The 24,660-nt window shown below is 61.4% G+C and overlaps 1 protein-coding gene across 17 annotated transcripts in view; it reads right to left on the bottom strand.

Moving 5' to 3' along the window:
- Positions 1 to 24,660, bottom strand: part of GSE1 (Gse1 coiled-coil protein) — a 263,243-nt gene that overhangs the window by 25,145 nt on the left and 213,438 nt on the right. For 2 of the 17 annotated variants that reach the window (XM_058674643.1, XM_058674637.1), the window contains exon 1: positions 5,373 to 5,755. The exons of 13 other annotated variants lie outside the window; for them this stretch is intronic. In XM_058674643.1, coding sequence (XP_058530626.1) covers positions 5,373 to 5,379 — 7 coding nt within the window. In that variant the 5' untranslated portion in view covers positions 5,380 to 5,755. Of the gene's footprint in view, positions 1 to 5,372; positions 5,756 to 7,012; positions 7,165 to 24,660 lie in introns of those variants that run through there. 2 more of the 17 variants (XM_058674639.1, XM_058674645.1) reach the window with 2 other exon arrangements.

Consider the following 24,660-nt stretch of genomic DNA (forward strand, 5'->3'; position numbering starts at 1 on the left):
TCGGATCTGTCTTTCCAATAGCAATAAATACCTTTAAAAAATCTTTAAGTTAAAAATATTAAATTATAAAAATAGAATCAGCCCAGTGCAGTAGCCTAGTGGCTAAAGTCCTCACTTCGCATGCAAAGGGATCCCATATGGGCACTGGTTCAAGTCCTGGCTGCTCTACTTTCCATCCAGCTCCCTGCTTGTGGCCTGGGAAAGCAGTTAAGGATGGCCCAAAGATTTGGGACCCTGCACCCGCGTGGGAGACCCAAAGAAGCTCTGGGCTCCTGGCTTCGGATCGGCTCAGCTCCGGCTGTCGCAGCCACTTGGGAAGTGAATCATCGGATGGAAGATCTTCCTCTCTTTCCTCCTCTCTATACATCCGAGTTCCCAATAAAAATAAATAAGTCTTAACAAAAAGTGGATTCAGCTCCCCACCATTACGGGCCAGCTTCCCACACTCCAGGCCTGCAGCCAGGGCCCCGCGGCAGGTGTCTGCCCGCCTGCACGAGGGGAACCTCACCTCAACCCAGTCCATTCAAGCCGGGTCTTGCCCTCAGGGACCAAGTGGCTTCTGCAGAAGGGCCTGTTCAAAGCGGTTGAACCGAGGAGGCCCAGGAGCCTCGAACACAGCACCCCAAGTTCCCACAGTCCACGAGACCCCGGGCGGCAGGGGGGTTGTGGGTGTGGGTGTGAGGTCACCAGAGCACAGACCGCCTGCCCGCAGGAACATGGGGTACTTGGCATTCAAAGGTAACCCCAGAACACCGTAGCACCAGGCTCTCCCACTACCTTCCCATGAACCATGAACCATGCACCATGCCCAGACAGCATCACACACTGCACGCACCCGACTACGTGGGCCAAGAGGGAATTTAGGATGGAGTGGCGGCCCAGGGGCATTAGGCATCCTGTCTCCACTGAGCCTGCAGTTTGGCTCTGCGCAGTGCTGGGATCAGAGCTCCTGTAACTCCAACAAGGCAAGCACAAGCTTCCCTCTGTCTCAAGGCCTGAGGAGCAGTCCACTCCACACCTTCAAGAGCAAGCACGGACATGACTAAAGAGCCCATGTGGGCCAGGGGGCCAGCCTGACAGGACAGGTGCAGACCCACCACGGCCTGGCACGTACCAGCAGTCAGTACCCCTGCCACCAGGCTGAACCTCAAGGCACAAGTCCACTGAGCACGTGGGCACGCCAGGGACACAGCACTGCACACCCCCAGGGCTCTGCTCTGGTGAGGATCAGCTCAGAATGCCCACACACCTGCACTCCTCAGGAGCTGGGGGCTCGGGGGAGTCAGCCAGAGTGCCCCGCCCCGGGAAGGCAGCCCACAGGGCAAGTTACAGGGCCAACAAGCCCCCCGCACTGGGCATAGCTGTCACCCCAACACTGCCCCTGCCCTCAGACTGAGAACTCAGCCCTGCTCTCCACGCCGGGGACGGCACCAGCAGAAACACCCCGGCCACCCCGGCCACAGACACACAGCACACCCCAAGATGGCAGGCCCCGGGGAAGCCCACGGCGCCAGCATTCACTCCCATTCCAGCCTGCAAGGGAACGCAGGGCCTGGCTGTCCCTCGACTGCCACTCCGGTCCCTGCTCAGCCTGGAACTGGAATAACCCCTCATTTGCCCCAGGTACGGCCAGGTGCCTCTCAGCCTGCCTCAAGCACAGGCCACCCTGGGAACCGTGGCCCCCAGTCCCTGCCACCTCCCTGCCTGCCCAGACCTGCTTCCTCAGCCTGACACACAGATTTTCCTCAGGGACAGCTTAACCTGTCCGCCATCAATACAGCTCTGCCAGGAGCTCCCGGGTCGATGCTTTCACTGCGGCCTATGGCAGCAGCCCACCACCTGACCATCAGAGCCCAGGAAGGGCAGGCAGGGGAGGGCGGCTGCTTTCCAAAAGCCCCTCTGACCTCTGGGAGTGGACGCCACAGCACCCTGTGGGCAGCATGGGGCTGCAGGGCGCAAGGGAAGGAGGAGGTGTGGACACAGAGACCCAGGGGTCCGGCTCGAGGGGTGCAGGTCAGGTCCCTGGCACTTGCCACTTGGTCACTCTAAGGTCTGCCCATCCCTGGGGAGGCAGGGCCTTGGTGCCGGCAGATCCTGCCCTGGCAGCTACAAAACCCCCAGTTCCAGAAACCATGGGCTCAGCCAGACCCCCAGACAGGCACAGAATTCCAGCATAGCCACGCAGCTTTGAAAGCTCTTTGAGGAGGCTCACCTAGGGCCTTTGGGGAACAGGGTTACCAGAAGCCCAAACAAGCCCTCCACCAGCCAGCGGACAGAGGCTCCAACAGGCCAGAGCCAAGCTCTCCAAACGGCATCAGCCCGCCCTCCACTGTGTCCCTTCCCCAGAGGGGGACTCCCTGCGTCAGATGCATGGCCAGACTCCGGGGGGCGGGGGGCTCAGGCGCCCCAGCTGATTTCCGAGCACAGCCCCACTCCCCCAAAGCCATCCCTCTTCCCCCCTCCCGTCACCTCCAGCAACCCGGAGGCCAGCTCAAGCTCTGCCTGGCAAGCACCTGGCCCTGCCCCGCACGGCTTCCCCTCAGCTTCTCCTCTGAGCGGCAGAGGTAGGGAGGGGGCGGGCTGCCCTGGGCACAGGTGGGAGCAAGGAGCAAGGGCAGCGCTGCGTGAGAGGCCTGCGGGCACAGGAGCTGCAGGAGCAGGATTAAAAGGCCCCCGAGTGTGCACTTGGCAGGCGCGCAAAGGGCCGCTTCTAGCCGCGCTCCCATTTGATCCGCCTGTACACCTCCCAGCAGTGAGCGCGCGGCTGGGCTCAGAGCAGGCGCTCGATAAATCCTCCCTGCCAGGAACACTGTGGTCGCCTCCCCGGCTGCGGCCTCGGCCGGGGAAGTGAAGCTGCCGGCTCCGAGGCCCACACCACACGCAGCGAGCCCACCAAGATCTGAGAACCCGTGGGGGCAGGAATTAAAGCAGGGCCGGTCGGCGTGTGGTGCGGTCACCGAGCTGAAATGTCATGAGCAACCCGGGGTGTCTGCAGGTTAAAGGGCCAGCAGGGCGGCCTCACGTAGCCCTGCGGTTTGGAGCCGCCCGCTGTTGCCACACATGGGTAATTAACACGCGGCCCCGCGAGGACTCCCATACAGCCCGGTCAGGATCTAGACTCAGAGTAACACAGACCCGGAATTCCAAGGCTTCGGATGGGGCCAGGGAAAACCAGCCTTGCTGGCTGACTCCACAAGACCCTGCGAGTTCTAGGGGGAGGAAGAGGCAGCAGCGGCCAATTCCCGCACACCTGCCCCTCACTGAGGGGTGGCAGCCCCACCTCTGCAGAGCAGGGGTGGCTGGGCTACTCCTGCTGCACCCGGGCCAGGGGGACTGGCCAGCCGCAAGGTGCAGGGCCCTGGACCGCCACACAAACCCCCATGCTCCTCCTTCTCTGGCCAGATGCCGAGTCCAGGAGGATGGCTTCTGCCCCGAAACCACAAGGCCCTGTCCCATCGGCAGCCCCAACTTCCCCCAGAGACAGGGAAGTTACTGGCAGCCAAGGGGGCCAAGGCAATTGCAGGCCAGCCCCATGCCCCACCCCAGGAAGGATAGTGAGGCCCGGCTTTTTCCCAAGGCCTACTTATCAGCAATGTGCAAATGCCAAGTTAGGGGATCCACAACCCCTCTCCCCGACAAGCCAGCCCCAGCAGACAGAAGACACTGCCTGAAACCCAGGACTGGCTGCCCAGCTTCCCTGCTCAAGGCAGGGCTAAGCCCAGGTCGCTCCAGGCCGGGGGCTGGCCTCTCTCAGCGGCAGACCAGTACCGCCCCAGTGGCGGGAGGAAGGACAGCTCTTGGTGTAGAGCTGTGGCTGGCTTCCCCTCCCGGCCAGACAGGACACCAGCCACCCGGGCAGCCCCGGGGTCCTGCGCAGGGGGCGTCTCCCCGCACGTACACCCGCGGCCAGTGGGGATGACACACAGCTGCCAGTCGGAGCTTGCACCCGGGCCTCTCACCTGTGGTGAGGCGGCTGAGTCAGGGGCGGCCTACGTCCCGGGGTGGGGGCGGTTGTAAACACAGGGCGAGCAACACCAAAGGCGGCCCAGAGACTGGCCTGGCGGGCGCAGGGGTGGAGGGGCCTCCAAGAGCCTCCCCTGCAAGTGCCCAGCACCCCCGCCCTCCTGCTGGAAATCGGCTTAGGCAAGATGCTCCTAGCCCAGCGTGTGGCGCCTTTTGTTCGGGAGCCTTCTACAAAAGGATTCCTTTTTGCATTTGGTGGTCTCTGCTTTGCGTTTCCAAACCCCAACCTGTGTGGGCCCCTCCCCGGCGCGGAGGGGGGAGGGTCAGAGGGTTGAGTGTACTTTGCTAAGACTACTTGGCAGGGCTCAACCCTCTAAACCCAAGCTCCAGCCCATCCAGCCCAACCCCCACCATGCGCCTGGAAGAGGTGGGTGGGGGGCACAGCCAAACCCTTTCCCATCTGGCGGGGCGCCCCTGTCCTTCAGGCAGTCTGAGCTGGGGGGGGTGATTCCGGCAGCTTCCAGCCCGCCCCCCATCCCCGAGCTGGGCGAGCCTGACTCCCGCCCCGCCCCCACGCAGGGAATTTAATTAGCCCGCTGGAGAGGCGGGCGGGCGGCGAGGAGGTGTCTCTGGTGCTGCAATATAATTGAGTCGGCTCCACTCGGTCGGGCCACTCAGCGCCCGTCAGCGCGGTCGGCCCCGAGGGCTGGGGGCGGGGAGGCGCATCCAGGCGGAGCAGGAAGGGCCGGGGAGGGCAGCGCGGGCGGGGGGCGGCGGATGTGCCATCGCCCTCCCACCTCCCGGGCTGGGGCAGCCATCTTCTGTCGAGGGGGGTGGCAGTGGGACCGGCGGAGAGGTCCAGGGCGCGGGGGTCAGAGACCCCGGAGGCAGCGGCCCCGCCCTCTCCGGAGCCCCGGGGGCGGAGGAGGGAGGGGAGGAAGCCAGACAAAAAAAAAAAAAAAAAGCAAAACGCAGAACCCCAGCCGGCAGATACCACCCCCCTCCAGCCGCCGCCGGCACCTGCCGCGGGGACTCACAGCCGGCCCCTCGCCCCCTCCCGTGCCACTGCAAAGTTTTCATCCCAGCTCCCCAGCGTCTGCCGCCCCCACTCCGTACCCTGCCAGCTCGCCCACTCACGCGCCCCGCGCCCCTCTCCGAACGCAGCCGCCGAGCGCTCGGCCCACTCGGAGCCAGGCCGCCCAGGCGGAGTGCGGCGGGCAGGGGGAGGGGTGGCCTCTGGTCGCCAGCCCGCCCTCCCGGCTCTTATCACGGCTCACACTCGGAGGAAGTTGCCCGGGAGCCGTTGGCGGCCGCCCCCGCTGAACCCGCCAACTTGGGAGGAGGACCACCTGGAGCGGGCGGCAAGACTCCGAGGACCCCTGCCCCCCTGCCCGGCGCGGGGCGCTCACCTTTCATGCCAGGGCCCCGCAGCTCCGCCTCGCCTGACACATGCTGGAGCCACCGTCGCCCAGTGTTTGTCTAAACTGCTTATCTCACCCGGGGCTGCTCGGCGGCGGCAGCTCGGCCGCTGGGGAGGTGGAGCTTCCGGGGCCCCGGCCAAGAAACACCTGCTGCTGCCGCCGCCGAGGACACACCCAAGCGCAACGCCACCCACTCCCGGGCCACTGGCTCGCCCGCGGCTCCCTGACCTCAGCCAGCGGGAGGTGTCGGGTTTCAGCCGCAAACACGCACGCACGCGCGCACCGACGGCGCTGGGTACACTGCGGGCACACGCCCTGCCAGGTAAACCGAGGACAGAGCAGGGGAGTCACTCCCCACCCCACGCTCCTGGAAACCCCTGTGGCTAGCAGTGGCCACCTGACTCCAAAAGTAGGAAGCAGCCACGACACGCGCGCCATGCGAGCCGGGTGGCAGCGGGGCTTGCAGGTCTTTCAGCTGCTCCCCCAGCACCTACTACAGTGCCTGGCATTCAGGCCTGGGCGGGGGGCAACTTCCCTGGCAATGGTGAAAGTGCTGGGGGGCACTCAGCAGGGCGCCCGACCGCCTCATCCTGTCCACTCCAGCCCCCAGTGCTAGAAAGTTCCCTGTTTCTGTTTCAAGCAACTTTCGGGGAGCCACAGTGCGCGCAGGGTTGGTGTCGGTTCTTTTAAAGAATTCACGGCCCAGTAACGAGTCCACCGAGGCGCCACTCAGCCAGGGGGATCGTTAAGTAGCTGGGGCTGCGGTCAGAGGCGAGGCTGTCCGCCTCCAGATGCTGGCACGACCCACTGGGCCACCGGCCCCGGCGCAGCGCCTCCCATTCCTAGCACCCGCTCCCTCCTTGCTACCTCACCCAGGCACTTGACTGGAATGACTCAGGCGCGTCCTGACATTCCTGGGCACCCACAGGCGGCACAGAGGGACTGCGGCCCCCGCCCCCCGCCTGTGCTCTGCCCTGCCCCCACTCGGCGACGGGCGCAGGGACCGCCCCAAGCCCACCTCCCACGCCGCACCAGGAAACATGGGGTCAAGGGGACCTCCTGGACTCTCCCGGGGCTGACCCCGCGCCCTAGAATGGCGTGCGTCGATCCCAGACCAGGGGTCTCCCCCTGCCCACCTCTCCGCCACCTTTCAACCCTTTACTCGATCGCTTTCCTACTTTTGTGAACCCGGAGGCAAACAGCACCCCTTGGGCGGCAGCTCCAGAGCCTCCCCGCTGCCAGCCCGCGCGCTTGCCAGCCCCGAGCCTGCCCCGGGACATGCCCGCGCCGCTCTTGGCAGGAGCGCACGCGGCCGTCCCCGAGGGCCCGCCTCCCCCGCACCGCGCCAGCCCGGACTGCGGCGGGAGCGAGCGCTGGGCGCCTGCCATCACACCCATCTGTTCCCGAGGACGCGGGAGGGCCAGGGGCATTGGGGGTTGGCGCTGCGGGGCGCGGCAGGACCGGGCCGGGTACCCTCATGGGGTCAAGAGGGGGGAAGGCTGACGAACGCCCCCAGGTCACGCAGGGCACACGGGGACGGGCCCAGCGCCTTGCACAAGGTTGCCTCCTGCCCGACCACAAACGAAAAGGGAAATGGGCTGGCAAGCCCAGGCGTTACCGGCTCCTACCTGTGGGCACGGGGGCGGCTTCCCCTTCAGTGCCCGCCTCGCCTTCCCCGGCGGCGCCTCCAGTAGTGGGTCCTGGCCTCGGTCGAACGCCTAGTTTACGCACCGCTTGGTGGCTTGGCAGCGAAGCCAGGGTAACTTAAACCCCGCACTAGGCGGCGGGAGGGGGGAGGGCGGCGGAGAGGTGCCTCCACCCCTGCTGGGAGTCACTAACGGGGTGGGGGTGGGGCAAGCCGCAGGGAAGATTCAAGTTGGGAGAGACAAACTACCCTGAAGCTGTTAAAAAAAAAAAAAAAAAAAAATTTAGAACCACCGGGGCAAGGCCAACCCCTTTCCCACCTGGCCCACCGTCCGCAGGGGGCGGGGACTAGCATGCAAATTAGCAAGCAGCACCTGGGCCAGGTTTCCCAGCGAAAGGACAGGTCCTCCCAGCAGGTATTTCGCCAGAACAAGATGTTAGTCTTCCTTCTCTGGGGGGGTCCCCAGGGCGAGGGGTGCGGGTCGGGTCAAGTTCTTAGACCTGCTCGGAACAGGAGCAAACTGGAAAAACGTGTGGCCTGGACACGGAGAGGGAACACCTGGCTAGCTCTGAGAGCTGGACAATCCCTCCTACAGGCTCCACGGGATCTCAGGATGCGTGGTCTGGGGCCGTGTCAGAGATGAGGAAGTCGCGGCCGAGAGGTCCCCAAATCCCGGAGGGGAAACTGCCAGAAGCAAACTGTCCCTCCCTGGATCTGCTCCTGGGCTGCCGGACCCACCGGCCATCGTCAGGGGGCAGCAGTGAGCCAGCTAAGGGTGCCAGGGCCCGACTGGGCTCTGCCGTGGGTGACGCACGCTTTCACACAGTCCCGGTAACATCCGTAACCCCGGGGCCCGGCCCTGGTGGGAACTGCTCTCCTGCAGCCTGCGTGCCCCGAGCTTTGTCCTGCTCCAGAACTCCACCTCGGGGCCAAGGCTGCGCTTCCTTCCCCTGCTGACCCACTCCCGCCTCCCCACTGGTCCTGCGCCCCTTCCTGGAACTCCCCCACCCCCATTCCCCCTGGCCTGGAAGTTTGACTCAGAGATCATGGCCCTGGTGGTACAGATGTGCTGTGCCAAGCGAGGCAGTGCACCCCTGTCTTCACCCCACCCCCATTTCCCTTGGCAGGGAGGCAGGGAGTGCTCCCCCGTCTTCAGGCCCAGAGCCCTGGCCGACTCCCTTCAGCCACCTTTAAGCCAGCTGCTCAGAAAGGAGCTGCCAGAATAAGTGATGCCTCTAACCAGGACAGGTGGGTGTTGGATCACTCAACAAACACACCATGCCCCAGGCTCTGTTTCACAAGAGCCTTCCCAGAAACAAAACAGAAAACTCCACACCCACCCTCTGTGGGCTGCCTGGTGGCCCGGGCTCTTAGGGACAGCAGGGGAGGCAGGGCGGGGCTCAGGCCATTGCCAGTACAGTCTGCACCTCCCCAGGCCGGCTGGGGGCTTCGGACCTGACGGGCTGTGTCACCTTCATTTTCTGTCTACAAGCCACTGGTGTGGCCCCCGGCTCCGGAAGTCCCTGGACTGGCACTTCACTGTGAGCGGTCAGCAACGTGGCCCCGAGCCCCTGACAGGCCACACTGAGGGCCTGGCAGGGAGGGAGAGAGGGGCTGCCCTCCCAGAGCCCAGCAGACCTGCCTGGGGACAAACCACTTCTAGCACAAGCCTGTGCGGGTCCTCCCGTCCCTGGCAGTCTTCTCACTGGCCCTTGCAGGGTCACTCCCGTCACAGTCCCGATGCCACAGCTGGGAGTGTGGTGGTCTCTGCTGGGCCAGGGTCTCCAGACAGCTGCCTGAAAACCAATCATCCCTCAGATGTCTGCCCACCCCACAGCCACTGGCCCCAGTGGGTGCCAAGTCCCAATGTGGCACAAAGTCCACCAGGATGCAGGGGCAAGGAGAGGGGCCAGCCTGCCACTGGGGTCACACCCCCTTCCTTCCGGCCTGCCACCACTGGCACAGAAAACCCTGAACCCTTCCCCTTCTTCAATCTTATCTCTTCCAAGAAGGCTTTCCGCCTGTGGGATCCTGTCCCATTCCGCAAGCACAGAGCCAACACACCGGGAGCCGGCGGGAGGAAATGCAGACTCCCACAACCGGCTCCTCACTGGGCCCAGGTCCCCACCGCACGGCCGGGGGACAGCGTCCACAGAGACCTCTCGGTGGGGGTCCTGGCCCAGGTCAGAGAGGGAGAAAAGCAGCCCCCTCCTCCCCGTGCTGGTCCCTCCTGGGGAGGGGGTCCCTTGGTGGTCAGCGGCCAAGGTCACCTCTCAGGGTGCGGGCGGGGGCTGAGGCCTGACAGGTTCCTCCCAGGAGGTTCCCGAGTCTTCCTCTTAACCTCGGGCTGCCCCAGCACTTCCTGGCCTCTCTGCGCTGGGCTCCAGCCGCACCCCGCACACAGCTGCACTCCTTCACAATCAGTTAACAGCTGTTTTGCATAGATTTTCAATTCTAATTGCTTCGCTTTGTGAGCGCCGCGAAGCCCCGTGAACGGGGCCGCCTCGCTGCGCGGCTGGGAGGCGGGCGGGAGGGGCTGGGGAGGAGTGAGGGGAGCCAGCCTGCGGCGGCTGCTGCCTTTTATTTTCTAAATAAGAAAAGAATACCCTTGTCACCAAGCACCCCCAGCTCTCGACTCCCTCCCAGGAGCAAGGAACCATGCCCCATCATGGTGTGGGGGCGGAGGGGGAGGAGTTGCTGTCTCCACCCTTTGACCCAAGCTTCCACACCCCATCCCAGACGAAGGGTCCCAGGGGCAGCTTCCAGCACCCCTCCCCCTGCCAGCTTTCCACCCCAGGCTCCGAGCACCCAGATATGAGGAGCTAATTGGACAATAAAGTTGAGCAGCGAGGAGAGGCGCTCTCTGGAGACAGCTGGCATCTATAAAAGAGAAATATTTGCATTTAAAACCTTTAAACTTTATACGGCTGGGCCAGGCCCAGGCAGCAGGGGAGGGTACTGGGACCCTGGCCTCTGCTTCCCATGCACACTCTCAAGACACTTGTCGCCAAGCACATTCCGTGGCCAGACCTCATGTGATAACTGTTCAAAAGCTTAAAGTGTGGCTCCCGAGGCCTGCATTGTGGCCCAGTGGATTGAGCTGCCACTTGTATCACCAGCCTCCCAATATAGACACTGGTTCGAGTCCTGCTTGCTCCACTTCTGAAGCAGTTGCCTGCTAATGCCCCTGGGGAAGTAGCGGAAGCTGGCCCAAGTGCTTGAGGGCCTGTACCCACGTGGTGGCTGCGCGAGAAGCCCCAGCCTTTGCAGCCATTTGAGGGGTGATCCAAGGAAGGAAGGTTTCCCTCTTACTCGCTTTCACTCTCTCTCCAACTTTGCCCTTCAAGTAAGCAAATTTAAAAGCAAACAAACAAGGCTTTGGAGAGTGCTATGGGGTGCAGCGTGGAGAGGGCTCACCCAGGGCTGCACCTGCCCTGACCAGCATGGCCCAGCCCAGGTACAACACAGCTTCTGCCCCCATTCTCCAGAGGACCACGCAGAAAGACAGTAGAGAGAGCTGTGCCCGGTGCTTTTCATGCCAGGCCCGTGGTCAGGGCAGCTGAGTCACCCAGCCACACCAACAACCTGAGAACCCAGCCCCACAGCGGGAACTGGTCCCTACAGAGTAGCAGGGAAGACAGCCCACACACTCGCCAGCAGGTGCAGAAATACAGGATGCTACCCTAACCCCTCCATACACAAGGAACCAGGTGCTGGCACAGCCTCCGGGGGCAGAAGGGAAAGCATGAATGCCCATGGCAGCTCTGAAATAGGTTTCAGGGTGCAGTCTATCTACACAGCCACCAGCAGGAGGGAGACCCTGATGCCCACTACAGCACAGGTGAACCTGCGAATTCAGAGCCGCTGGGCACCCGGGGGCCAGGCCTCTCTGACTGTGCTCCCAGGAGGTGTCCTGCTCAGGCACAACCCTATGTACCAGGCTTCTCAAAGTGTTCATGGAGATTGAAAAAAAAAATCCAAATAAAACTTCAGCCTTATTCCCCTCCTTCACACACCCCCCACTGCTCCCCAGCAGGCCCCCAGCCGGCAAGGAGCAGCTTGTCTGGAAGCCCCTCCCCTGCCGTGTCTGGGGCAGAGGGAGTTACGCTCTGGCACACTAACACATACCTGGTAAGGTCGCTCTGAGCCCCAGCCTGAGGGCCTGTGTCCCCCCACTCAGCTGCCCCCATGCTGCCCCTTCTGGCTGTCTTCGTCCACGTGTTTCTGCTCCAGGGAGCAGCTGGAGGTGGTGACCCTGGAAAGCACACACCTGTCCCCACACCTGGCCACTACATGGCTGGGCTGGGGAGGGAGTCCTGGAAGAAGCAAGGCTGCCCTTCTCAAAGGCTCACTGGGGACCCAGGAACCTGGAGGATCCTCAACAACTTCACGGGGACAGCCTGCTTTGGGAGGGTGCAGTGGCTGCCCAGGTCTCCCATGGCCTTTCCACATTGCTCTCCAACACAGGTGCAGCACAGCCAGGCCACTGTCCAGGGCAGGGAGCCTGTTCTAGAATCCGGGCGTGGCTGGAGCCCCAAGCACCCCACAAACTTATTTCTGGGACCCTGATCCCCAAGTCCTTTATAACCACTCCTCCCTGCCTGGCTGTGCCACCACTGCCACCCGCTCCACAACAGCCGGCCCGAGCCTTAGGGCAGTGGAAGTCAGGTCTGGCTGGGAATCTGGGGGGCCTGGGCACCTGACAGCTGCCCTGATGCATCCCAGTCACTGAAGCCACACAGTGCTCACGGGCAAGACGCCTGAGCCCGAGGCACAAGGGTCCGACCCCCAGCCTGCCGTGGCTACCCGCTGCCAGGGCCTGTCTGCCGGCCCAGCCCACAGCAGGAGTGACTGGTGCAGGCTGCTGTGCTCATGACTCTATAATGTGGTTACGCAGACTGAGGCCATCTGAGAGGTCCCGGGGCTGAGGGTGGCTGTCCCGGCTGAAGGCCAGTGGGATGGTTGTGCCCACCCCTGGTCCAGGCCCCAGCACTCCCAGCTCCCAAAGCCAGCTCCACGCCCTAAAGTCTCAAGTCCTCTGACTCCCATCTCTGGTGGCCATGCCTAACTCGCACCGGCCTGCCCCACATGGGCCCACCTATGTGTGCCCCCCAGTGTTTCCCAAGCAGGCTCACGGCTGTGGAACACACCCCTCCTTCCCTTCGCTCAAATTCCTCCTCAATCTCATATGTGTAACTGCTAATGTTGCCTCCTCCAGGCAGCCTTCCCAGATGGATGGCAGCCTCGACCCCACACGCAGGCTTCCTTATGGAGAATGAAGAAACCGGGAAGACACATGCTCATTAGCATAAACCATTCCTCTTCAGCCCCTCCTCCCACCAGAATACTCACGGGGGTGCAGGGGACCCTTCTCTCCAGTCACCCACCCCCCCCAGCCGAGTGCTTTGCAAGGGGTCATCAGGAAAACTGGGTTTGGTGTTTTTTAAAACGCTCCCTGATGATCTTAAAAGAAGTGTGCGTGTGTACACACACACACGCCAGGGCCTTCACAGCCTCATGCAGGTGTCCTTGCTGCACCAACCTCCAGACTGCAGCTCCCAACACGCTCCTCTCCTGGGAGCACCGGGGGCCTCCCCGTCAGGCCTGGGATGACAGTTCCCTCCCCTCCGCCTGGGCCGCTCAGCTCTGCAGAGCTGCCAGTCTAGCGGTTGGCGTGCAGGGTTAGTGTGGCCCAGCTTGGGATCTATTCCTGGCTCAGCAGCAAATTGCTCCATGACCTTGGGAGAGTCCCCACGCTTCTCTGACCCACTCACGTGCTGCTGTCATCACCCAAGGTGGCACCTTGGGAACGGGCTCACAGGGGAGCTGCACAGAGCAGAGCCTGTGGAACTCAGGTGGCCAAGGCCAGCCTAAGGGGCAGTAGGCCTCCCTCGTGGCCCACAGCTGGGTCACAGTGGGTGGAGCTGACAGGGAGGGGTGGCAGGCTTCTGCACTTCCCACTCCTAGGCCCGGCCCTCTCCTCACCTTCCCCAGCTCCAAGCCCCCAGGCCTCACTGTGGTACGAGAGTGGCTAAGGGGTCACAGGCTACAGCCCAGCCCACATCTCCAAAGGAGAGTGGGGACGACTGGACAACTGGCAGGAACCTCCAGTCCCATTGCAAGCACCCGCCCTGCCTGGGGGGACACTCTGACTCACTGCTTCATTCAAAAGCCTGTTTTCTCCTCCAAACTCTAAGGGTGTTCTCTCAGGCTGAGGAGCACGGGCCCCACAGGCATCAGGTGCCCTGGCTTCCACCTTCTTACACACCATGTCAGCTACCCAGGCAACTCCTGACAGATCAAAGCAGCGGCTTAAGGAGGTGTGGCACGGGGCACAGATGGGGCCAGGAGCTGTGTGCAGGTGCCCACAGATAGGGCCAACTGAGGCTGGGTGCCCACGAGCTGCATGCAGGTGCCAGCAGAGGAGTTAGCAGCAAAAGAACCTTCTGGGCTCCCTTCCTCACAGATGACAAGGGGAGGAAACCCAGGCCTGGGAGTGATGGGAGAGAAGGAGGAAGCAGAGGAAGAGGGGAGGAGGTGGGGAGGGAAGGTTGCTTGGGGCAGACGGGTGTATGTAGAGGGGACAGAGTGGCCCAGTGCCGCCAGGAGGCATGAGTCTGGTCTGACCTCCCTGCTCGGTATTTTCTTTTTTTAAAGATTTTATTGTTATTAGAAGCTGGATATACAGAGGAGAGACAGAGAGGAAGATCTTCCATCTGATGTTTCACTCCCCAAGTGAGCCGCAACGGGCCGGTGTGCGCCGAGCCAAAGCCGGGAACCTGGAACCTCTCCTGGGTCTCCCACACAGGTACAGGGTCCCAAGGCTTTGGGCCATCCTCAACTGCTTTCCCAGGCCACAAGCAGGGAGCTGGATGGGAAGTGGAGCTGCTGGGATTAGAACCGGCGCCCATATGGGATCCCGGTGCGTTCAAGGCGAGGACTTTAGCCGCTAGGCCACGCCGCCGGGCCCCTGCTCGGTATTTTCAACAAGCACAGTGACCCAGCCGGTAGGATGGCCCCGTCTCTCTCCCACCTTCCTCGGTACCCTCCCTAAACAGAATGGGGCACCCCAACCCAAGGGCCCCAACATCCCATCTCCAGACTCCAGAGAGGGTTAGTGACTAAACCCAAGTCACACAGCATCCCAGGCAAGAGAAAAACACAGGCCTGGTTCCCCTCCCCCCACCTCCCTGGCAGAGATTCCTGAACGGCCTAAGCTCAGAGCGGCCGCAGCGAAGGCCCATCCAGCAGAGCTGTTGGTCACTGCTTCCCACAAGCAAGGGACCGTGTTTCTGAAACCCATCTATTTGCTCGTTTATATGTACAGCAGAGAGGGAGGGAGGGCCGGGGAAAGAGACATCAAGCATCCATTCACAGGTTCTTTTCCCCAAGCAGCCCCAACAGCCAGGGACGGCAAGGCCAAAACCAGGAGTCTAGAACTCAAGCAGGCCCCGTGGAGGTTGTTCATCGGAGCTCTCCACCATACATGCTACAGCCACGTGTGGCCAGTGACACCAAGGAACCGTCCACCATACACGTTACAGCCACATGTGGCCAGTGTGACCAAGGAACTCAAATTTTAATTGATACCAAAATTTGTAAAAACTTGAGCATTGCATTTAAATAGCCACATACAGCTGGTGGCCATCCTGTTCGACAGGAGGTTATTTCTAATATGAAAATCTTCATATTTCCTGCCACAAGGCCTGACCTCCCCGCCAGAGTGGGACTTCAGGAGAGAACAAGGCTGAGTATCTGAAATCAGGGCTCTTAGGAGAACGTCAACGTGAAGCAACCAAGCCCACCGCAGGCTGGGGCGGGGGTCTGCAGCCAGCCAGGGGACCCCTGTCTCCCTCCCGGGGGCCCATCTCAGTGGTATCAGCCTTCCTGGGGAGAGGGTACAGCCCGAGCAAAGACCCCCTCCCAACCAAGTGGAGATCTGGACGATGGAGAATGATGGCTGGATGGGAAGCATGGGTAGAGGGGGGTGAGCGAGACAACAGAATGGGGGCTGGCTGAGTGGGCTGGTGGGCTGAAGGGAGGTGGACAGACAAGATGGACAAATACAGAAGTAAATGGATACATGCAGGAATAACCAGATGGGTGGGTAGGCTATGGGCGGATGGGTGATGAGTGTTGGGTGGGTAGCAGGGAGAAAGGCGGTGGAAGCAGTCAGGGCCTGGCACATACGATGCTCCACAGCTCTCCCAGCAGGCATCGTGGGTTTTCAGGAAGGAAGACACAGGTGTTTGCTGACCAGCACAGCCAAGCCTGCTCTAGGGGTTCTCGGCCAGGGCCCCGGCCCTCTTCCTTGGCTCCAAGTCTCAGCAGAGGGTCCCATGCCCCCCAGGGTTGCCTGTTGTCAAGCTCCAACAAGGATGCCAGGCCCGGAGAGGAAGGGCACTTCAGGTTGTCTCTAGGTGCCAAGGTGAGGCCAAGGGGCAACTAGTGGAGTCTGCACGGGTCACCCAGGGAGCAGACCAGCGAGGAACACATGGAGCGGTGGGTGCGGAAACAAGGCCTCGCTGCCTGCCTATGACGGGTCCAAAAAGCCATTCTCCTCCCTGCCTTCCAGGGTCCCTCCCAGGGCATGGCACCTCACAGATGCCCTGGGCGCAGCCATGATGAGCTGCAGGCACTCCCGCAGCGTGCTCACCCCACCGCCCCGGGCACCGAGCATGCTCAGGCAGGCAGCCCTGGCAGGGTCTCACCCACTCTGCCCCTTGCTCCTCCTAGGAGGGGTGTCAGGTGAGGACAATGAGTCCTCCGCCTACACTTGACAGAGGAACAGCAAGTGCTCCCCCAGCCCTCAGGCAAGGCCCCAGCAAGGCGACCCGGCCAGTCCAAGACCCACAATCCCCCCTCCTCCCGGAGGTCCGGGGCTCACAGATGGGGCCTGGAGCTTGAAAATAAAGGCGCCTGCAGCAAGAGCAGATGGAGAAGCTGACCGCGCGGGCAGGGAGGTCTGTGCGTCCACCCCAGTCCACCTGCCCCCTGCCAGTCCCTGGGGATTGGCTCCAGGCCCTCCACAGCCAGCCTCCTGCCCCAGCCTGTCAGGGCCCTTGACGAGCCCCAGGCCGACCAGGCCCAGGAGCCCTTGCTGGTCCGCTTCCGCCACCCACCCCTTCTACAGAGAAGTCAAATTTGCCACTCTGATGCATGAGCCAAGCTGAGCGATGCATGGCGGGTGCAGGGTGCGCCTGCTCAAAGAGAGACCCCAGCTACCGGGCAATTTTCCAGGCGTTGCTTCCGAGCCCCTCCGCCTGGCCCCTCCACCCCCGAAAGAGAAGCAGCACGCTCTGTCATCAGAACCGCATTGTTCTGGCCAGAAGAGAAATCGGGTCCAGCAGATGGCAGGTGTAACAAAAGCAGCTTGCTGTGGCCAAACCAATTATTTATCTAATTATGATTTACCACTTAACCACATGATCTTTCTGCAGAGTTGTGGGCAATTAAAACCAGGGTGACTGTGTGGATTATGCAAATAAGCTGGAGCCCAGCGAATAAAATTGGAGATCAGATATTCACACAAGCAGGCAGAGGCACATGGCAGTGCCGGGGGAGCCAGGGGCCTGGGGGAGGGGAGGCCGCGGGGCCAGGCTGAGGAGTGCCAGGGTCAGGAAGGATGCGGAAGTAGAAAGCAGAGAGAGAATGGGGAAAGGAATGTGGTGGTGGGACCTGCACCCCAGACCCTGAGCCTCCAACCTGCCCCTTGGTTCACCGGGCATGTGGGGCCACCCCGTGGAGCCAGTTTCCTCACACAGTCCCCAGGGTGTACCCCGGGAAGCGGTGCCAGCACCATGCCTGCTGAGGCACAGAGAGGCCAGGTAACTTGTCCAAGGTCACACAGCCGGAACCGGCACACATTCATTCATTCACACCTGCATTCGTTCATCCGCCAACCATCTGCGAGGGCTCTGAAACGCCGGGCAGTGAGCTGGAAGTTAAACATAGAACCACCGTGAGACGAGGTCCCCCATCTCCCGCCCTGCCTTCTGCTGGGAAGCTATTTTTGGATTTGCTGCGTCTAAGCACAGGAGGAGGAACCACGGCCCAGCCCGGCCCTCCCCTGCCACTCATCCCAGTTCAGTGTCATGTGAAACGAACATATACAAAGGTCCCTAAGACCCAGAACGGGGTTGACAAGGCAATCCAGGTGGGAAAGCCACCCTCATGGCCCGTCCATGGCCCGTCCCCCCAATCTGAGCTGTCCCAGCAGCTACGGGTGCTGCCTGTCCTCCCCACATCATGGATTGAGACGGAGTAACACCTATGGTTGCTCCGGCCCCATTCTGTATACCCAGTAGCCACGTGGAACCAGTGGCTGCTGATTCGGGCACTGTGGATCTGGAATGTTCCATCGCTGTGGAAATTTCCAGGGGAAGGGAAGCGCCAGGAAGACAGGGCTCATGTCACTTTGCTGGGGGTGACACTGTACTAGATGGCGTCGGGCTGTTCCCTTTTGACAGGAAGCAAGCAGGGAGGGAGGCTGGCCCTTCTGACTTGGGAGAGGACCGTGATATGACAGTGACACTGGGATGCCCACGATCGGTCACCCCCTAGACGCTCAGGGCCTGTCCAGGGCTGGGTCCAGCCAGAAAGCCCACCCTAGTGGGGTCTCTGCCCCAGGAGGCCTCTCTAGGACCTGCTCCAGAATGGTCACAGGGCATGAAGCAGAGGGGAGATGGCCTTACGCGCACCCACCTCCAGGAGCCCCACACAGAACCCAGGCACACACTCCAGCCACAGGGGCAGCCGACGGCGGCCATCAGGACTGGGCACCCCTGTCTGATGCCTGGTCTACGTGGGGAGGACAAGGTACGGCAGAAAGACCATGCATCCCCGGGGTTTGGATCACAAGTCCCACAAATCCCAGGGGTCTCCAGGTCCCAGGAGGCCACATTTCTGGGGGCCTCAAGCATGTTGACACCAAGCACAAAGCATGCATGTGATGTCAACCTACTGCTTCCCCTGGCCATCCTTTGGGGGCCACTGCATGGCCACTGCAGGGGAAACTAAGTTCTGAGAGGGAGTCCAGGGGGAGGCAGGGGGAGCCCAGGCCAGCCAGGCTCAGCATGCTGGGTCTCTCACACACACTGACACACAGACTCATTTCTGTCCTCACGCCAGCACACACACATCACACTCACCAGCTCACACCACACGCACCCGCTTCTGTCACACATCGTCGTGTGCTCCCTGTCACCCACACTGTCTCCTACACGCAACTGTTCCTGTCACATGTCTGGTATCAAGCTCACACATATACCCCAACACAGATCTATGTGTGTCCTGAGCCAACACACACTTAGCAGTGTATGCTTTCATAAGCATAGTCTCACACACATGCTTACACACACGCACCCCACAATTCCCAAATGTCAGTCCCTGGGATCCAAGGCCAGCCCTTCTACCAGCTTCCAGCCTTGGTTCCTCTCCTGTCGCTCTGGCAAGGCTGGACCCTGACAGAATCCGTGTCCTCAGGCCCATGGTCCTGTCCGCCGCACAGTGTGGCCCCCTACCCAGGCAGAGCCTGTAGACAGGAAGTGGGTGTGGGCCACACACACTCACACTGCACATAAACAGGCACTCAAGTGCCACCCTCATCTCCCCGGCAGGGCAACTGGAAGGGGAAGACCCAGGGTGTATGGATGTCAGCACTGAGCATGCGCCCCAGAGGCGGTGAATGGCAGAGGGACTGTGAGAGCCCGCACGTGCCCCTCTGCCAGACCCTGCCACCTGCCCAGCAGACCTGCACATCCTACGGAGCCGTTCCTAGTAACACTTCTCATTTCTGTGAAGGTCAAGGTTGGCCTATCAAACCTGAGATGGAAAAGGCCCGGGTTCTGCTTTCCTTCAGACTGCGCTGTCCGTCACCAGTGAGAGCGTTCACTGACCAGAGAGAGGGGCTATGCCAGGGCACAGGCTCGTGAAGCTGCGCATGCCTGTGGGCAGCAGCCCACCTCTGGATACAGTGAGTTGCAAGGGCCCCGGCCTTCCAGGAAGAGCCCGCAACACACCGACTCCCAGGCCAGCCCTCATAGGCAGCAGGGGTGGGGCTGGTTGTCCGAGAGGAGCTGCTGCCCCGAAAGCCAAAGACATCCTGTGGAGCAGCCTTCTTGGCCTGGGCCTGTCTGTCCCATGGCGGGAACTCGGGAGGAGAGCTGAAGCTGACAGACACTGACCCCTGTCCAGCGATGGATGAGGGCGCTCCTGCTCCCAGACTGGTGAAGGACAGGCCGCTCAAGGGACTGCCACAAGGGAGGACAAGAGAGCTTTAAACCATGGGCCCTGTGCAGCCGGAACAGGGTGAGAGCTGAAGGGGGGGGGGGATCCAGAAAAGCCTGGCTGAAGGAAAGACGGACAGTGGGGCAGAGGGGACAAGTCATTTACAGCAACAGAGACATCTATCGGACAACAGGTCACAGTCCCCACAAGGACCAAATAGAGCAAGTCCTGGGACGGCCTCTGCCCAGCGGCCGGTGAGCCCTGAGCGGAAGGCGCCGTGTGGCCCGGGAACCCAGCAGGTGTGCCACAGCCCCCAAGAGCCCACGGCTGCCACGGGGGCCAATCCTGCTGTAATGTATTTTATGAGCATGCAGATGGCACGGTCAGGACCAGGGGGAAGGTTTTACCTTGGGATAAGAAATTAACACTAGCAAACAACAAATTTACTGCCTGTATTTTCATTTTCCTAATACCAGCACCATCTGCTAGCAGTCGGGGCTGGGCAATGCCATCCCCCCCATCTCTCCTGTCCGCTGTCAATCCTCCAGGGTCAGACTTCTGCTGTGTCCGCAGGGAGGGTTAGTCTCGGACCAGGGGCCCAGGGTGACACCAGCACCTGCACCTTCTTCCCACCCCCCTTGTTTGGCTTCTCTAGGCCCCCAACATGTGGGCTTACACACACACTTGCACACAAACCCATGCCTCACAGGCACAATGTGAGCCGGGGAGGGAGACAGGCCCGAGCCAGTCCTCCTCGGAACTGAACAGCAAATGAAAACCAGCTGCATTGAGAGCTCTGCAGCTGGGGACGCTCGGTCCCCCCTCGCTGCTTACTGGAGCGACTGAGGATTAAAAAGCAGCCGCTGGGGACGCCTGTAGCCCATAGCACAGGGCCCGGGTCAAGTACCAGGGAGTCCACACTTCCTCTCCAGCTTCCTGGTAACGTACCTGGGGAGGCACTGCGTGATGGCTCAAGGGCTTGGGTCCCTGCCACCCACACGGCAGACCTAGCTGCAGTCTGGCCCAGCCCTGCCTCTTACGAGCATCTGGGCAGTGAACTAGTGAATGGACAATCTCTTTGTTGTGCATGTTTTAAATTAGCTACATTTGGCACTGAGCTCACCTGGGGAGACGGGTTCTCTGTAACACAGGGAGAAGGGGGCGCTCCTTGGTTCTTAGCTTGCAGCAAAGAGGGGCCGTGTGAGCCTGGCAGTACAGGTGCACGGCCACCTGGCAGCGGCCTGACTCCCAGGAGGGAAGGAACCTGCCCTGGGAGCCCCTGGCAGGGCAGCACCAACAGGCCACATGGTGATGCTCAGGTGACGGGGCCGGGAGCGAGCAGGCTCCATCACCGGCACTTGCTGATGGAAAGGATACATCCTAGAGGTGAGGTCACTCCGGGATAGGGCCTGTGACCCACCAGACCGGCACTGGCGTGGAGAGATCTGATGTGGGTGCACAATGGCAGTGAGACATGACGCTGGCGTCTCTAGACGAAGGCTGGGGGCGTCCTGGACGGCGGCCCTCACAGCCTCGGTCTCCCGTCCAGGTACTAACCAGGCCCGACCCTGCTTAGCTTCCGAGATCAGAGTCCCTCACAGGTCTTGAACTTGTAGGTGATGCGTGTGCTTCTGCCGCCCCTCCTGGTCCCCGGGGTGATGGGAGAGTCGTTCCCACCTCCCACCAGGGCATCACAGAGGGCTATGCAGCTAACCCACAGCAGGGGGCTGGCCCCAGGGCGTGTACCCTAGGCCACACGAGGACACCAGCAGCAGGCAGAGTTTGCCAGGGCTCCCAGGGGCCGGTTCAGGGCCAGTACTGGCTGCTGGCCTGGCCACAGCCCCAGAGATAGTTGGGTGGGACATCTCTTCTCCCACCATTACAAGGCCCTGGCAGCTTTTCCTTCCAGCCCAGGATCCCCACACTGCAAGTAAGTAAGGCCCCCAGGGCTTCAGGCCTCTGCTGGCCAGCCAAGGTAGGTGTGATCCCCAGACCACTATTTATTTTAGCATGGTTAAGCATGGGTCAGAGGGGATGTGGGGGGAGCTGCTGACACCTTGCAGGCTGGCACCAGGTGTCACCTGCCAAGAGCCTGCACTGCCCCAGTGAGCGTTTGCCCAGGGGAAGCCAGAGCATGAGATCGGAGGAACGGTTTGATTTGGAAGCATTTCATGGCAAAGCCTGACGATGGTGGCTTTAAATATTAAAAAGGCATTAAGCAGAGGGGGATAGAAGAGCAGTGCCGAGTATCAGCCTTGGGCAGCGTTTGCCAAACCCACTGCCCTGAGAGAGAGAAAGGCTTGGGAGACGGGAGGCTGTGGGAGTGTGCCCGTCTCCCGGCACCACAGCGTTGCAGGCATTTGTCACGGCAGCCTCCCGGATGTCCCCAACCTTCCCCCAGACAGGTAATACATTCATTATTGATGGATCAGTACCCGGAGAGTGTAAATTACTGAAACAAACACGGCATAATGAGGGCATTAGAGGCAGCGTGCAGGGAAGGCGGGGTATGTGGAGCTTGGCTGAGACTCTCATCTTTGCAGGTGTTGCTGGTGGCGGCAGCCAGCAGCCCAGCCTGCTCACCATATGACACCCCAGCTAGCCAGTTCTCAGCTGGGAAGCCCCCCAGGGGACTCCCTCCCTCCCACAAACAGGCACCAGGCACCCCCAGGGAATGGGCTCAAGTACAGGGCCACTGGCCCACAGGCCGGCACAAGACCCAGGGCCATCGGTGAGCTGTGCAGCTGCCGACCTACGTCCCTGTCCCCAAGTGTGCCCTCAGGATTGCATGACAAGAAGGAAACCTACCAGGCAGCCTCCAGCCCCATAATTAGGGCCAATTGAAGGAGACAAAGAAATCTACAGAGATCACAGTGGGAAGTGTTAGTGATGAACGCTGGCTTTGAAACAGCGTTTTGTACTCACTGGACCATCGCTGCTGTCACATAAAAGCCGCCCACCTCCTCGCTCCGGCTCCCCTCCCTGGCAGCAGAGGCCGCTGGGAGGCAGGCTCCAGACAGTGCCTCCACTTATCGCCTTTTCTGGGCCAGGCCTGGTTTCTGGGGGGTACCAGGCAGGGGTCGGGGGGGGGCTAGGTCTCCACTCTCCTTTATCCTGTGTTCCGGAATGGGGGGCAAAGAAGGGGTGGGAAAAGCTTGCTGCCCCCACCAGCATCTGAGGCAGAGGAGGGGCATGTGCAGGCAGGTGACTGGTGGGCTCGCTGGGCAAGCGTGTGCGTGTGTACACGCAGGTGAGTGCACACGTGGTCACATGCATTTGAGTTGTGATGTCTGTGTCCTGGGCAGGGGGAGCACACGTCTTACAGGGAGTACACAGCCACATTCTCTCTCTCTCTCTCTCTCTCTCTCTCTCGCTCTCACTCTCACTCTCACACACACACACTTTTAAAACATTTCAGCAAGAAAGCTGCCCAGGGACCCAGACTTGGAAGTCATTCAGCCACTGGGATGGAGAAAGGGGAGGCTGGGAGATGGGGCTGGGGTCACTGGCATGGCTGCAGGGTCCTTACAGCTCTGCAGAGAAGATCCTAGCCAAGAAGTGTCCCATGGCCAGAGCTGCCCATTGACACCTGACCTCCGTGGTTCTTGCTGGAGACACCCCAGGACAACCCATTTCAGAAAGCAGGCTGCTACAGAGCTGGGATGTACCCCATGGTGAGGAATGAGTGGCTGCAGGAAGCCTCCTCGGCTGGCACCCCCAAGACTGTGCCAACCCACTCAAGCACACCCCACGTGTGGCTCCTCTCGTGCTCACAGTAATCCTCAGACTTTACAGCAAATTATTAAAACTCACTTATATTTAATCTGCCTTCTGGAATTAATTGAATTTTTACGCTCAGCAAATGCCACAGTTTGCGCTGCCTCCCGATCGCTGGCTTGGAACAGCTAAATGACAAGACGGCCGACCAACCGCAGGCTGTGCAGACGGCACTCACGGTGAGGAAGCTCCAAGGGGTGAGGGGGGGGTTGCGCAGGGAGGCTGGGACCCACCCCTAGAGCCCTAAGCCAGGGAGTGGAAGTTCAGTCACCCACATGGGCCTGAGCTCAGGGCGCCTGGGGAGACGGGGGGTGGGGGAGTGACTCCCAAGGGCCACCCTTCAGGAAGCCACCTGTCTCCTCCCATGTGCCCAGGCTCAGGCCAGTCCTCGTGGTAGCCCAGCACATCCCCTGCCCCACCTGGCATCACAGGAGGCCCCTGAACCACAGCCAGCTCATGTGGCAGAGCCCCCAGGGGCTAAGGCTCCAAGGTGGCACTGAAGCCTGGCACACTCCCTTCCCTGGAGGCGCTGACACCTCAGGCACCAAGGGCAACAAAGGTGCTAAGCGCCTCCTCCCAGCATGTGTGCCGGATTTGGGGTTTCCAGTGACACACCGGCTGTGCACAGCAGGGCATGCCTCACCTCCCCCAGCCCAAGTATCTCCACTCCCAGTTCCCTAGTCCTGAACACTGTCCAGCCTCCCAGGGGCACCCACTGGCTTCTGGGGGAGGAAGAGTCAGCAAGCCCAGGGTGCCCAGTCCAGGTCATTGCCCCATGGTGGCAGCACAAACCTCTCTCCAGAAAGTGGAGGGGCCCAGCAACACCCCCAAATCCTAAGAGGTGCAGCCCTATAAGGCCTCTGGTTCCACTATGCCTGTCCATCATGAACAGAGAAGGGTCCTCTCTCTCCAGGTCTCCTCCCCAGCTTAGGGCTGCCCAGGCACCTGCTCCTGACCTGCAGGCACACAGGGCAACCCCCAGCACCACCATCTTCCTGTTCCAAAGCTTCCACCTGCCTGGAAGCCCGCTTACCCAGAGTACTTGCTATGACCACTGCTGCCTAGGTCAGGGGGCCCCCAGGGAGGCTCCTTGTGGTCCTTTGCCACTGACAAGCCAGGGTCCACTGTGCATGACACTGCCCAGCGGCTGAAGAGAAAATCAGAATGGCTGGAAGCAGTACCTCAGGATCCAGGTGGCAGGGAACTTGGCGGGAGCCAATCCCATCAGACCCTGCTCTTCCCACACTTGGGTTAATAAGTGCACTCCACCGCAGTCAGGTGTGGGTCCCAGGCGCTGGGTGGTGTCCTGCCTGAGATGGCAGAGGGGCCAGCTGAGCAGAATGGAAGGAGGGCACTGTGTCCTACAGGCAGCAAGGGACCAGGCTTGGGCCAGGGTCCCTCCAAAGGCTGCCTCTCTCTTAGGGTTCTACTGCCAGGGGAGTCTGCCCGCAGGAAGCCCACAGACCACACCCAGGGCTCCTGCACCTGCTCTTCACCCTCACCTGGCTGCCTCCCTCCCTCCCCATTTGGCTGGCCTTCTCAGTGGTCCCCCATTACCCCCCACTCACAGGCACCAGGTCAGGGTTTTCCACCTGTTTCCTGGGCGTCCGACACAGAATCCACCCA

The sequence above is a fragment of the Ochotona princeps genome, chromosome 16 (assembly GCF_030435755.1).
Source record: "Ochotona princeps isolate mOchPri1 chromosome 16, mOchPri1.hap1, whole genome shotgun sequence".
In the NCBI taxonomy this organism is placed as follows: domain Eukaryota; kingdom Metazoa; phylum Chordata; class Mammalia; order Lagomorpha; family Ochotonidae; genus Ochotona; species Ochotona princeps.